The 15,540-nt window shown below is 40.6% G+C and overlaps 1 protein-coding gene across 1 annotated transcript in view; it reads left to right on the top strand.

Moving 5' to 3' along the window:
• The window catches only part of RESF1 (retroelement silencing factor 1), a 31,637-nt gene extending 22,549 nt beyond the window's left edge, over positions 1-9,088 (top strand). Inside the window, exons 3-5 of the mRNA XM_072872541.1 lie at positions 56-5,409; positions 6,513-6,587; positions 7,895-9,088. Of these exons, the coding sequence (XP_072728642.1) occupies positions 96-5,409; positions 6,513-6,587; positions 7,895-8,037 (5,532 nt within the window). The 5' untranslated portion in view covers positions 56-95 and the 3' untranslated portion in view covers positions 8,038-9,088. The remainder of the gene's footprint in view (positions 1-55; positions 5,410-6,512; positions 6,588-7,894) is intronic.
• Positions 9,089-15,540: the final 6,452 nt, after the last annotated feature.

The raw sequence follows: 15,540 nt of genomic DNA, 5'->3' as shown, positions 1-15,540 counted from the left end.
AAGGGGGTTTTTTGTTTGTTTTTTTGTTGTTGTGTTTTGTTTTTGTTTTTTTTAGCATTTTGGGTTTTGTCTGAAGAAACAGAAATCAAGAAAAGATGGACTGGAATGTAAGACCACTCCAGAATGTTGATGCAAAGAAGAACCTGCAAAATGAAGAAGCCTGTTACACTCAGTTGTTTTCTAATGCACATGCTTTTCCTCAGACAGATGCCTATTCCTCTAAAAATGCATGCAATTATGCTGGAAATAACCAAATGGTGTATCTGCCAACTAGCAATGCTGCCTTCCCTCCTGTAAATGCTGAAGGATTCAGAACTTCAGATCAGGCCTTACCAGGAGCATCTGTAGCTGGTAATGATTTTTTTATCTCGAAATACTTGGTTGATCGACGTCCACCGTCCTGCGTACCAATAGCTCCAAAACCTCCCAATCAGACGTCACGTTTGCAGGCAGAGATGACTCAGACTTCTTGGCCAAACTCTAATGCCTACAGTTATTCCCTTAGAAAGTTACCTCCCCTGTCTTCTCAAATAAACACTGGAAATAACATGGGCAATGTACTTCGGGAACCTCAGTATGTCACCGCAAACGGTTACACTGTGCGGCCACAAATACCGCAGCGTAATTCTATGAGAACTACAATGTTATATCAAAGTAACGTGCATTCTCAGAATAATTCTATGTCTCTTGGTACACCTGGGCAACATGTCCAAAACCAAATATATCACCCCAACACTCGGTTTGAAGTTTTACACTCACTGAATCAAAATTCTGCAGCAAATGTACAGCTGCTACATTATCGACCAAGTCAGATGAGATCAGAAGCTTCTAGTGGATGTTCTGCACCATCTTTGTTGCCTGCCAACTGTGATTCAAGAGCTGCAGCACAATCTTCAACAGGTGTACCACAGGCAGTTCAAAATGTGCCTAATGGATACACCTTTAGCCAACAGAAGTGCCCATCAGATCCAGAAAATACTGGTTTTAACAGTGTTCAGCAACACTGTCAGAAACAGCAATCTGGAGAAGTCAGTCAATCAGTTAGGAATGTCTGTAATTCAAGTGGAAATGTGACAGCAAATCAGCCTTTTAATGAAATGTCTGTGGCATCCCCTGGCATTTCCAAAGAACTGTATGATGTTGTGCAAGAAATGGAAACTCTTTCTTCGGTGGCTGCTTCAAAGCCACCGAGTGATCCTGCTTCAGTTCAAGAAAGCCAGACTAGCAGCTTAATGAATGGGCCTGTTAATTCTCAAATTTCTTCAGCAGCAGCAGATGGAGGAACAATTACAAAGGACAGACTAGCTTGGGAAGCTCAAAGGCTGCTCACTATTAAAAAAAAATGTGTCCTGCTTGAAAGGATCCATCATTATAGAAGAAAACTCCTAGCAGCTTCAGAACATGACAAAAGTACTCCACCACTTCCGCCAAGTTATCAAAGTACTCTTGCTAATTGTGTTCCACGGGTGCCCAACCAAAATGTACCACCTTCCCCATCTGAAACAGCAAGGACAGAGAGTCCAATACTTAACACTTCACCTGAAGAAAGAAACAACAAAAACGTAGCGGATGCTGGTAACAGAGGATTAGAGGTGACTCAGAGTAACCCTCAGGGGGAACAGGGAAGCCTTTCATCAAGCTCTGCTCCTATTCCCTCTCAGAGCAAACTCCCAGCTCGCTCAAATAATCCTGAGAGCACTCCCATCTCGGAACAAAGAGATGCATATGCCTTGGCCTCTTCTCAAAAAACTGTGACATCCTTGAACAATGCTTCATGTTTTAGTCAAGTGGATAGCTCTTTCAAAATTGTATCAAAGAATGTGCCAGTTAACCCCGAGAACTCATCATTTCTTCAGTTTGTATTGAGCAGCACAAATGTATTGAAAGAGAAGACAGCTGGTGCTACTGCTGATAAAATACTGACTAGTCTCCTGCTTAGTGAAAAACCACTACTAGATACATCTGTCTCAGGTGGAAGCTTACTAAAAGACACCAATGAGACGAATGCAGCAAGTTTGAAAGGTGAGCAGGCATTTATGGTTCACACACACTCTCCTGTATCAGAAACAACTGAATCTGGTGAAGCTAAATTCCATAGTGATGTAGCTCAGAAAAAAAAGCCATTTACTGAAAATAAATCTTTTAAACAGAGCAATTATAGTTACTCTGTGGAAGAGCTAACTGCGTGCCTGGGCTTGTGGAGAAAACATCCGTCGGAATCTGTAAGTGTGCAAAACAGCCAGTCAAATGAAAGCCCTGCAGCAAATGAGATTTCACCTTACAGCCAGAACACAAAAAATAAAGAACAAAATAATGTTCTGGTTAGTACAGATGAAGCAATTTTGCCTGTAACAACTGCTTCTGTAGGACAAAAACTTGATACGTTGAGTTGCAATTTGATAAAAAGTTTTGAACTCCAAGTTGCAGTTGTCTCTCCTTTAGTACTTTCTGAACAGAGAACACAGAGTGAGCAGGCAGACAAATGTCCAACATCTGCAGGTAAAACGTATCCAGTGATTGACTCAGGAAGCACATGTAGCTTGCAAGAAAAGGGGAAAAATGGTTTAAGTGTGGTAAATACTGATAAAGGAACAATAGAAACTGTTCGGTCATCACCCAGTGATTGTGTTCTGGTACAGAAAGAGGACTCACATTTGCAACAGACCAAATTAGCTGATGGAAACAGAATAGTAAAGAACAGTGTGAATGCAAATGATTCATATGATGAAAACCAAAGGAAAGTTAGTCAATCTTCACAAGACACTAGAGAAAATCTGCAGCTTGGATTACAAAACAAGCCTTCTCTTCCTGAATTTGGAATAAACTTTTCTAGTGAAATCTTTCAAGAAGGTGTAAGAGACCATAAAGACAAGCAAGCTGTGTTAGAGACAGGAGATACATCCACAGCTGTGTTGGAAGAACAGATGTTTTGTATTTCTAGTGTATGTTCTCTTGTTGAAGGTGATACATTTTATAATCCACAAATAGCAAGTATCTTCAGGTCAGTCCCTGAGACACAAGCATTAAATGGTACCTCGTCAGAAGGAAATGCATCTGACCCAAGGCAAAAGGAGCAACAGGTGAACTTGTATAAAAATGAGCTGAGCAATAACACTCAGCAAAAAGAGAGCTTGCTGCAAAAGATGTTAGAAGAATCATCAAGCTGCATGAGTAAAGCAGGCAAGATTTTGGATGGTATCACAACTAGTCATTTAGAGAAAACAAGCAGTGTCAATCCTCTTAAAACAATTTCTACCACAGAACAAAAAATGTCACTCAATGCATCCTTCAAGCATCCTGCAAATGACTTAGAAATTCTTGCTAGTATAAACCAGGAGTTAGCTCAAAATTCACTAGATTTCTCAATCAGCGTAACTGCTGAAACAAATGCGTTCACCGTTCCAAGAGACAGCAGTAAACAAAATTACACGCCCAGTAAAAATAGCACAGAAAAAGAGATGAAACTTTTTGGAGCAGAACCTATTACATGTCTAAACAATCAGCTGTCTGAACTAGTGAAAGAGTTTCCATATGGTATTGAAGGTGCTGATATGCTAACAAAAGAACCAGTACAAGATGATTCCGTGGCTGAGCGGATGGAGAATCACCCTCAGAAAGAGACTCAAATTTGTGACAAGAATTCTCATTTGAAGGACCCAGTAGATCAGATAAAAATTGCAGTGTTAAGCTCTGATCAGATGCAAGAACTGTTTCCTGAACACAACCGGTGTTCCTCTAGTGACAGGAAGAGAGTAGCGAGTCAACAGTCAGAAAAGGCTTCAGCTGAGAAGGAGAACCTTGAAGGCAGTATTCAGCCTAGTCAGAGTCTATGTGAGAAGAAAAAAAAACCACAAAAAACCTCTGACACCAGGGAAAAAAAAAAAGGTTGTTCTTTAATGGGTTGGCCATCTGTGGCATGTAAAATGCCACAGTGCCCCTGTAAACTTGGAACGTCTGGTTCAGAGAAAAATGATCAACTTTCAAAAGCTGAAAATACTAGCTCTGCAGAGAGACAAGAAAACAACAGTAAATCTGATGCTGTAATGAAGACCACCTGTGCAGTGGAAAACCTGCCAATTTCTGAAAACATCCCAAACAGTGTTAGCAAAAATAAAAAATATATTTGCAAATACACCTCTGTAATGAACAAAAAAGCTAGGCTAAAGGTGAGTAATGAATACAAACCACTTACAACACAACAGGAAAGAATTGGACCACTTAATTCCTCTGAAAACCAGGATGTTGATAAATCTAAAAGGAGCAGCTGGAAGGAAGAGCTGCAAATTGGCAGAGGAGCCCCATCGTTAGGCAAAGAATTTCACTCTGACAAAGAACATCAGACAGTCTCAGAAGGGTTGTCAGAGAAAGCTGGTCATACAGATGCAGACAACATGACAAAGTCATCCAAAAAGAAAGAAGGAGTTTTCAAAATGGAATCCCTTTCAAAAGATAAAACCAAAGCAGTCAATCAAGGACAAAAAATTAAAACCTGTGAAGAGAAGTCAGTGGAAGAACAGAACTGTAGGAAACAAAAGGAGATACTTGGGCAAGATGTAGGACCTAACATCAAAGAGAATGCCAAATTATCAGCAGAAATAAAACATAAAAAGCTGAATAGTTACTGTGCTGATGCTATAAAGTTCCCAAATTTTGGCACTGTAGACTTGAAGTCAAGAAACCACAAATATTCTCATCATAAACCTGTGAAAGTTCATCCTTCACAGGAGCAGTCGTACGAACGGAAGAGGAAGGAAAATATGATTGGGAAGAGAGACTCTAAGAAAACAAAGGTGGAAGAGGAAAGACTGAAACAATCTGACGCAAAGAATTCCAAGCAGCTTTCACATAATTGCATGATAAATACTGACAAAGCTAAAAAATTGAATGGAGAAAATGGCTGGAAACCGAAGAGTTCATTAGCAGATCGCTCTGTGCTTAAACTACCGAGAAAAAGGGCTCGACCTTCTACCATATCTAAAAGCTACTTTTCTAACAAAGAGAGACGTCTGGATGGTCAAAACAAAGACAAGTGCTCTGAGAAGATGTTTCCTGATAAAAACCTGCTATACTTAAATAGAAGAAATAACAGATTAAAATTGCAACTTCAAAAGGAACCAAAAAAGCACTACCTGAACAGAGTTGCATTTAAACGTACGGCACAGGAACGCATATATCTGACAAAGTTGGAGACCTCACCTGTCAGACCTGTCTGGCATATAAAGCCCAAAGTGTCACAAAACAGCCCCAATGTGAAAAGAGATGCTTCTGTCTCAGGAGTTGAGAAATCATGCAAACAGGAAGTACTTGAATTTAAGCTGTGTCCAGAGATACTGTTCAGAAATCGAACCACTGATGAAGAAAGCTTAGCTGCAAAGAATTCCCTGGAAAGAGAGAAAGCCATTGTGGCAGGTATGATGCTGTCTTGATTATTAATTTGTAAGTAAATTAATTTGCAAGTAAAAAGTATGTACTCCTTTTTAAATTCACGTTACACAAAACTACAGACGTGGGACTCTTGCTCTCTACAACTACCTGAAAGGAGGTTGTAGAGAGGTGGGGGTCGGTCTCTTCTCCCAGGTAACAAGTGATAGGACAAGCCAGGGGAGGTTTATACTGGATATTGGGAAATTACTTCACTGAAAGGGTTATCAAGCATTGGAACAGGCTGCCCAGGGAAGTGGTTGAGTCGCCATCCCTGGAGGTATTTAGAAGACGTTTGGATGAGGTGCTTAAGGACATGGTATAGTGGTGGTCTTGGTCGTGTTAGGTTTACAGTTGGACTCAATGATCTTAAAGGTCTTTTCCAACCTATACGATTCTGTGATTCTGTGACTTCAGAAGCTGAAGGTTGAAATAGCTTAGCTAGCTTTCTGACAGACTGTAGCTGTGTGTTAAGCTGAAAAAGAACATGAGACTTTCCCTTCAATTTAATATTTTACTCTTTTTCCTTAAGTTCTACAGAATAAAGTTAGAGTAGTTTAGGGCATGGCAGTTTCAAGTAACTTCACGAGAAGGCTTTCTAACTTACTTGGTAGAAGATAGCTTGGCTTGTTCGTAGAAAGCAGATTCCCTTGGCATAGTTACCAAAGGTGATCTGATTTGTATTCAGTGTTCACCTGGCTGTGTATAAATCTGGCAGCGTAGACAGCGGAGGGAGAGATCTTTTGCGGCATTGAGGAAGAGAGAGGGCTTGGGTCAGACATATCCTGCACAGTCTCTGTAACCTTTGCCATCTTTGCTTTAAGCTGCCTTTTTCCTTCCTCTTCTTCCCTATCCCAAACATTTTGACGTTTTACATGGTGTATTGTGAAGCATATTTGTGTCAAATGCTATATTTGATTTTAAATAAAACCAAATCTTAAGTTGTACATACCAACCCTTGCAGTCATTTTCACACCCAAAGGAAACTTCCTTTTGCATGTGCTAGCATATGTGTAAAACTTGATGCTGAATAGAGACCAAAACTTGTGATATAGGAACCTCAAAAACATTTTTTAAAATTTTCTTTTCAGGTGTCAAGAGTAAAAAAGAAGATTGGTTAAAATGTGATCCAGTGAAGCAAAAAAAGCTGGAAGAGATCTCTGCAGGTGAAATGACTTCTGATTATCCATTTTGAAATACAAGTTAAATACTATTTGCTTGGTTTTAAGTGTTCCTTTACAGTAGCAAATCTTAATGAAGTATTTTAACTTGTTCTTTACAAGCTTTGCTGCTGAAATGGATACTGTAGAGTAGACGTGAGTTTCAAAGATTTGTGGAGATTTTTATTGCCATAAGAATATGTTGTTGGAATTTGCCTGCATATGTGTGTGCAGTTGAATTGGAGGTAGCACTGGTGGCAAGATTCAAGCACAGTTTTAAACTGTAGGTAAAGACCAAGCTAGCTCTTTCCCACTTTAAAATGTAGGAAGTGATGTAACAATCTAGTGTGAGACTATAAAAACAGAAAGTGGTTTTTTTTTTTTTTAATTTATATTATTTGGCTTTCACAGTAAGTTGATGCCATCTGCACATACATCTGTGCTCACAAATACTGGGACCTGTGTGTCCCAGTAGTCTGGACAGGATTAATTGTATAACACACAGAGGAAAAGCAGTGCCACTACTACATCTTCCTTGTTTCTCTTGATTGGCAAATTACTTTTTGGATGGTCTTTTGAACCCTTTAGGAGTCAACAGTTACAACAGTGGCATCTTTTGTCTTGGTATTTCGATCGGTCCGTTCTTTGTAAATCTTGGGCGAGGTTGCTCCCTGCTGTCTTTGTTGCTTTGCTTTAGGTATCTTTCTAGCTATAGTCTTGTTTTCCTACTGGTCTAACAGGAAGTGAAATGGTGCATTCAGCATGCTGTAACTTTGTTGCCATCCTCTTATCAGAGTGCAAGTCCTCTGCTGACAAGTTATCTCTGTTGTGGTTTTGATGCAAGCAACGCATTTTGCAATGTTTACATCTTTTATTGCTCTTGAATGTGTCCTTGGCTATTGGTGTCTGACATTCTTTTAGCCCTTCCTCTTGTTTCTTCTCTTACTTTCACAAATGCACATTTTCATTCACACCTCTCTTAATATTCTTCAGAAATCTCTTATGAAGGCACCCAAATGACCATTTGGTGATTAAAGATGCATTGGAGATTGATTTAAATCTGAGGTGCCTGGTGCTTTAGGAAGGAAGTTTGCGGCATCCTTTTTGACATCCTTAAATACCACATGCATAAGGAGTATGCATGCTTAAGGATGCCGAGTATGCATGCTTAAGGATGCCGAGTATGCATGCTTAAGGATGCCACATGCTTAAGGATGCCTTTTTGGCATCCTTAAGTACCACATGCGTAAGGAGTAGAGTCATTTGAGACCCTTAGACTTTTGCTATAACCTGCTTCTCTGTCTGTCTTTCAGGTGAGGACAGTATTCCACTTGATACAGCTATACAGATCCTGGATGGAGATGGCGAGGCTCTTCACATTCCAATCAAAGACTCAAAAGAGATGTTTCAGACCTACAAGAAAATGTATCTGGAAAAAAAGATGCAAAAGTCTTGACAGCACTCCTGTGTCATAGGTCTTATTCAGTATCACTGGGAAAAAAATGCCAACACTAAAATGCTTTTTCCTGTTTACTTCATATTTCTGAATAATTGTAAAAAAAAAAAAATCTGGCGTGTTGGCATTTTTTCCCCCTATTTGCCTCATTTGTGAATGATTGAGATCTTATTCTGTATTGCACAAATATGCTTTGGTGCTGAAAATGCCATTGTTAAATGTATTGTTTCTTTTTGGCATTTTTTTTTTTTAAAGGTACAGGAGTTAGTTGAATCTTGACCAAAAAAATCAAACTCATGTAAATTGTCATGGTCTGTTTTCTTTTCTGATTCTGGAAAACTTCTACTTGTGGTACTTTCCACTGCTGACAGTAGAAAAATAGTCCTACTGGAAAGGGATTGCAGTGGATTCCCAAGCATTACACCTTTATTTTCTACTTATGCTAGTCTGATTGTTGTGCTTCTAACAGGGCTTTCTATTTTTGTAGAATTTTTTTTTTTAAACTGGGAATACAAATATAAAACCCTCAAATCAAACATACAGATCAGGGGATACCATGAAGTATTTATGCTGCTACCCAGTTTTCTTACATTTCTTTTTATGGAACTTGCACAAATTGAACTCTGAGTTCTTCATCTGAACACAATGCTCTAAACTGATAGTTGACTGAAGACTTCTCGTCTTGTTTTTTTCCCCCCCCTCTCTCTCTGCTTTCTTTACACTTGAAAGAAAAGTGTGATCGTTGAAGCGTAGGGAGTTTGAACTCACTCTTGTCTGGACTATGTTGCTCACTTTAACCAGACTGTAATTAATTTCTTTGTTTATAAAGTGTTAGATAATCTTTGACTACACACTCACTGTGACATGAGAGTTATATTTGTTGCTGGATATCTTTTGTTTAAGTGCCTTTTCATTATTCAGAATTTTGAATTGAATCATATTTTTTCAGAAATTTGGTACGTGATTCTTTCTATCTGTTTAAACCTTTATACTGAAAGTAAAAACTCTGTAGATATTTCATTGAATGATTTTTGTACTTGGAATAAACTTTTGAAGGCTATGCCTTATCTTTTTTTTTTAGTTTAAAAGTATAGAGTTGTGTTTATTGCAGTTAGTTAATAGGCATTGAAGATATTCTGTAAATGAAAAGCAGCTTTAAAATAAGTGCCACATCTTCCTTCTTAAAAGGTTTCATAGTTGCAAGTGAGAACTGGACTTGCGTCCAAGCTTTTTCTAATGAACTCCTAACAGCATGTACTTATACTCCTGAAAACACAGGAATGTTTTTTTTGTCTTCAGCATCTTTTTGTTTGTTTGGTTGGTTGTTTTCCTGCTCTGACTTGGAGTTGGGAATTGGTTGGCATGAGTACTTAAAAAGCCTTTGGTACTCCATTGCTGAAGATGTATGCTTGTAGGCATATTGGATATAGTTACCCAGTGGAGCATAACATTATAATTTCCTAGCTCTATCTGTATGCTGAATTGAAAATTGGCTTTTTTGGGGGAAAGAATTCCTCCTCTTCCATCATGTGTACATTTCTTCTCTCAAACTAGGGAACTATTCAGGAGGTTTTTAATTCCCTTCCTGTCTGGCACAGCTGTCCTAATAACTTAGATTTTTTTTCTTTTTCTGGCTGGATGCCCAACTATAGTCTGTGGAGATTGTTGCCACTGGAGAATTTTGTAATAATGTTGGCAACTCTGAGAAGGTTTTATCTTGCATTTTCTTGGGAGTTTAGCACCTGTATTATACTGCCTGCATTAAGGAAGATTCATTGTAGCCTTAAGTGTACCCAGTACAAACAACACACAGTTCCTGTCAAGAATGTATTTTGGGTTTTGTTCTGCTAATGATACATGAAGCTGACTTAAATGCTTGAGTGAATTCTTTTCAATAGGAAATTATTCAATCCATTGACCCATGACGATTATATTCTAAATATTTGGAGAAGTTTGCTCACTGACCCTGTGCACCCAAGTAAGTGAGAACACCAGTTTTGAGTCCCAGTGGATACACCTACATTTTCTTCCTGTCTTATACCAAAGAGTGAATCTTGGCTCTGTGACCATGTTTAAACGGTGACTTGTGCCTGCACTGCTTTGGTATGGCTGGGATCTTTGGGATAGACTGGCCACATCCTGTCTGCTTGGTTCATGTGTTGGCTCAGTAGCTATCCTGTAAGCCTTTGCACTTAAAGCACTTTGCACTTACAGTTGGCCTCTAGCCTGTGCTATGCTTACTGCATAATTGCTGCATGCACCTGCATACTAAGAGGACTGTGCCAGATGCTCTTACTCAGTTGCCATTTCTCCTGCTCCTTATGGTGCTGACTGATGCCATGATACTACAGCAAACCCTTGGCCTTGGACATGCAAGATGCTGACATCCACCTAGATGTGGCTACTGTGGAAAAACTAGTGCTATGTTGCTTGAAGCAAACTGATAAATATGAGCATGAGAGCATTCACTAGCACTGAAGGTACTCATCATGGATGCAATGTGTGCCCATTTTCTTGTGTGTTGCCTGTACTTGAAAGGACTTGTACTGTGAGTGTCCCCAGTGGAGTTACTTTGTACAAACCAGGGATCCTGTCATGGCTCTGAGAGCACTAATAGGTCTTAATGGTTCTGATCATCCATATGTGGGACCTCCACCCCCACCCCTGCTCATGGGCCCAGGAACTCCATTTAAGATCAAGACAGGGCTTCAGTCTCTGCCTGAGAGGTGTTCAAGGTCCTACCTATCTCTAGCTCTGTAACAGTCATGTCTGTGTGTGGGCATGGAAATTGTCCATTGATCCAGACCCTGACCCATGCATGGTCTTCCTGCCTGGACTCAGATGTATGTTATTACTATGAAGCTGCCTGTCAATCATGACTTTATCTGACCCTGGTTGCCATCAGTGGGTCTGATCCTGGCCTGCAGATTGAATTCCCAGCTTCACATTGGCCCTCCTTCATCACTACAAGCTTGTCTGGTGATCTGGACTCTGGCTAGACCCTGGTTACCATCCCTGTTCTGCTTGCCTTTCTTGGGTGCTGTGGGTATGAGGCCGTGGCTGGTGAGGCCCCTGCTTTGCCAGTCGTCGTATCTCTCTCAGCTTCTGGCCCTTAGGGAGCCACTGGTCCTTGCTGAGCCCTGACAGATACAGAACTGGAGGATGTGGGTGTGCAACTTCCTATCCTGTTGGTGTCCGTCTTCTCTGTTCTTCCCATTCCCTTGTAGGAAACTTTCTGTGTCAGTAGAAAGAGCTACCACTTCTATCATTCTTGCCTTTGTGCCCAAAGAGAGTCATGGATGACTTTCCTGGTAAGTGTAAAAAGGTAGATGTCATTTGCCACCCATTTTCAAAGACAAGAAGATGACCTATGGAACTACAGGAGACTGGTCAGCCAGCCTGACCCCTTTCTTTGGGAAGATTATCCAACAATCCTCCTTGAAGCCACGACTACCCAAGTACGGTAAGGATAAGGTGATTTGGAACAGTCAGTGCGGATTTACAAAGGGTAAATCACACCTGACCAACCTGATGGCCTGTTATGATAGGGTGACAGATTCTGTGGACAAGGGGACTGTAGAAAATGTTTTTTACCTTTAACAAGGCTCTTGACGTGGTTTCTCATAGTATTCTTGTAGCCACATTGGAGAGTGATGGTTTGGATAAGTGACCTACGCAGTGGGTAGAAAATTAGCTGACCAGCTGGGCTTGGTGGGATACCGTCTGTGATCAGTGGTACAAAGTCCAGCTGGCATCTGATTACTACTGCATTCCTCAGCGGTTGATACTGGAGCTGTCATTGTTCACCGTGTTCATTAATGAATTGGAGAATGGGGTGTGATGAACCTTTGCAGGTTTGCATGGAGAAATGGGGTCCTCAGAAAACTCAAGAGTAACTTTCTGTGGAAGTTCAGGAAAGGCATACAGGGTGTTTCCCAAAAACACTTGCTTCCTCTCACTTGCTTCCAACAGGTGAAACGAGGTACTCACAAGAGCTGTTTTCTAATGGTGTGATGAGGCCTTGGTCCCAAAGGATGTCCTGTCCAGCAGATACTTATCTTCGGCTTCAGGCAGCAATGCCTGTGTAGAAACTGGGCTCATGTCTGCTCCAGGACCTGATAAGGAGTCCCTGCCCTAACCATCTAGTGAAGTGATGTTCAAGAAGGTCAATAGGGTGGAAGTCTGTGTAACAGCAAGATAACAAATTTGATATGGTTAACTGCAACACTGTTATTTCCTTTGACCAGATATGAATGCAGATGCCATAAATTCAGTGGCCATTTACTTCACATAATTGTCATGACATGTTGTAAATCACACCCACTGTTTTGCCATGTGTCCAGTCATACAGTGACTTGGTCCTTGTAAACTGAGAATAGAGCCAGTCATCAAGGAAAAAAAAAAACATGCAGGAAAACATGCATTACAAAGTGCTGGGCTTGGGAACTTGGAAAAATGTTACCACCACATTTGGTGTTGACAGTACTTTCCTTCCCAGGTGTTGTAAGTAATCTTTTTTCCTAGTAGTGCCTCATTAGCTGAGTGCTAGACAGGTGTGTGCTCTGCTTTCCCATCAAGAGTGATTTTCTTGGTGGCACATGGGTGTGTTGTAATCTAGAATACAGCCTTCATTCTAGAAACCTGGTCCTTTAAACTTAAGTCTTCCTTTAAACTTGGCTGTAGTGGCTACACTTACTACCTCCCTGTCTCAGTCCTTGTCTCTCTGCCTTCCTAGATGTAAATATTTTGCCTTTCCTGTTGGAAACCTTGCTTTCATCCTCACTTTTTTCCCCTCCTGTGACTTGTTGAATTTGCAAAGTTGCCACTGCAACCTTGTTTTTAAAAATCTTTTTCTCTTCTCATCTTCCTGGGCTCCAACTTGACTTCCTCTGCCTACAGGTCCCCAGCCTGTTTTCATGCCAGCAAAGCTCACAGTCTTGAAACTTTTCCTGGGCTGTAGCTCCAGTGCTACCAGCTCAACCATGCAAAGCCTACCTCATATTTAGACTACTGCATTTAAGCCAGGGAGCTTTTTTTTATTTTTCTTTTTTATTTTGTTTGCTGTCTGTTCATCAGTATTAAGACTACAAGGGGAAAATGGTTCCCTGCTTCTAGCTCCTGTGCTTGTCACTGGAACATCTTCCAGCTGACAAGCAAAGCAACTGAGAATGTTTGCTTCCTCCCTGCAGGCTTGGGCTGGAGCATGCCCATAGCAGTGGGAGCTTTGGAGCTCTTGGCTCTGAGTCTCAGGAAGTCCCCTTGGGCATAAGCAAATAGATTATCCAGGCTAGGGTGTTCTGATTTTGTTTGCTTGCCCCTTTTTTGGGGGGGGCTGGGGGAGGTGGTTCTGGGGGAGCTCAAAAGGCACACAGCCACGCCAGGAGCCCACGATCCAGGATTCCAGTCCTTCATTGTCAATAGAAAGATGCTGAAATTTCCTAATGAATGCAGCATAATTTTTCTAGCATTTTCTTTGCAATGACTAGATTTGTCATTGTCTGATAAACAGTAGGAAGAAAAGATTTCTACCTTTATGGTTATATCATGGCATAAAGTGAAAGACATTCATACAGTGTAGTGGTGGACTTTGCCAAGGTATCTGCTTTCTGTAACATTGCTTTCTATGGCTACATGCATAAGCGTTTTGCAGTACTGGTTAGTTCATATCACTGCTTGTGTTTCTCCATGCAGTGCTAACTGATGAGCATCTCTTGTTTGACCTTACAAAGCTGGCTTAGATTATTCATAAAATTATTTCAGTCTTAAAATGTAAAATTTTATACCTCAGTGTAAAATGACAGAGGTTTCCTGCTTCTGTTTCAGGTTTATGTTGCTATGGCACTAATAATTCAGGCGCATGGGAAACAAACCTGTGTCTGAAAGGGTGTTAGGACTGTAAAACTGAGCCTGCACCATCGTGCACCTCAGGCCCTCCCATGTCCCCAGGGGGGCTATCCTCTTTCCTCCAATCATCAGTGCTATTAAAAAAGTCATAAACAGCATTCTTCTTAAAAATAAAATTAAAAAATAAAGTCCCTCTGCCATAGCAACACATGTTCAATAGACTACAAACTGAAAGCCAGAAACTATAATCTTGGCAATAAAATAATCCTACAGTAAATCACCACAAAAGATGGTTTTCAGACAAAAATATGGAGATATGGCTAATAAAGAGTAAAAAGAAAAACTTCTATATGTTAATTGGCTCATAGTGCCTTTCCCTTACACCCCTATTAGATATTTTTCAGGAAGAAATTAGCCTGCCACTGTGCTCTCACCCAGTAACTTTGGACTCTGTTGACCAGTATCAAGCAAAAACCGTAGAAGATAATGCTGATGGCTGGTTTGAGATAAGAAAAATGGTGAGTCCTTCCTTCCCCCAACACTGCGGTAAAGGCAAGGAGAACTCGGCCCTCAGGTTAGCCCACAAATTAGCGTACGTGTGGTTCCCAGCTAGAGATGCTGACTTGTACCCTACCACGAAATGATGTGGGATGAAGTTAGGGCACTGTATTTGGGCCAGGGAAAATACGGGCCTGAACAGGGGATACTGTAGAGAGGATACTGATTGCAGCACTGGGGGAGGATGTCTTTGGAGATGTTGGATGCACTTTGTTAATCTCACTGCTTTCAGTACTTCTCTGCCTGTCTGGTTCTTTAATGATTTAACTACATTGATTAAAAAAATATATGTCTCTTGTGCGTTAGAAGTACAGACTGTCCCAAATCTCAAGCGCTGCAGAAACAAGATGCAGTGTTGCCAGAAGCACTAGAAGAAGCCTAGGCAAGGAGAATTTATTGCAGGATTCACCTCTAAATTGAACCAAAATTAAGTTTGGCATAGAGAGCTGCTTGTTCATGCTCAAAGACATAAGGAACTAGAAAGGGCAGCACCAACACAAACCTGAAAGCTGTTGTTTAGTGTTCTCTCAGGAGGACTTCGAGGAACAGACAAAACAATATAGATTGGAAATAACAGGCTATAAATACAATGGATATGAATGAAGACTAAGATAAATGCTCTACCTATGCATGCAATCATTCTGCAAGTAACAGGAAAAAAGAATGCTCTTCTTAGAGCCCAGCAGGAGATGGGTTGTACCATGCAAATTCATCTTCTAGGGCATTTAGTCAGAAAGAAAGGTCAAAAATATTTGGTAGGTATAGCAGACACATTCTGTAGGCGAGTGAAAGTTTTCCTAATACAAACCATCAGGACCATGACAACAGCTCGTGAGCTGGTGGAACAGGCATTTTCCTTTAAAGAGTTATCTGCAGAATCCTAACTGAATCTGGCAGTGCGCTTTACAGGAAAGTCCTTCAAAACTGTCTATAAATATAATGTGCAAGAGATTCATGTTCCTTGCCGTACCCAGTTCTTAGTGGAGGAGGACAAGACAAATGGAATCATCACACCAATATTAAAAATCCCTGTGTCAGTAAAACAGCAAAGATCATCTATTTCCAAATATGAGCAAATATCAACACACTAAGAAAAAGACA

The sequence above is a fragment of the Ciconia boyciana genome, chromosome 1, assembly GCF_034638445.1.
Source record: "Ciconia boyciana chromosome 1, ASM3463844v1, whole genome shotgun sequence".
Classification (NCBI taxonomy): Eukaryota; Metazoa; Chordata; class Aves; order Ciconiiformes; family Ciconiidae; genus Ciconia; species Ciconia boyciana.
Note: the sequence above shows the minus strand (reverse complement) of the source record. Positions and strands in the feature narration are given on the sequence as shown.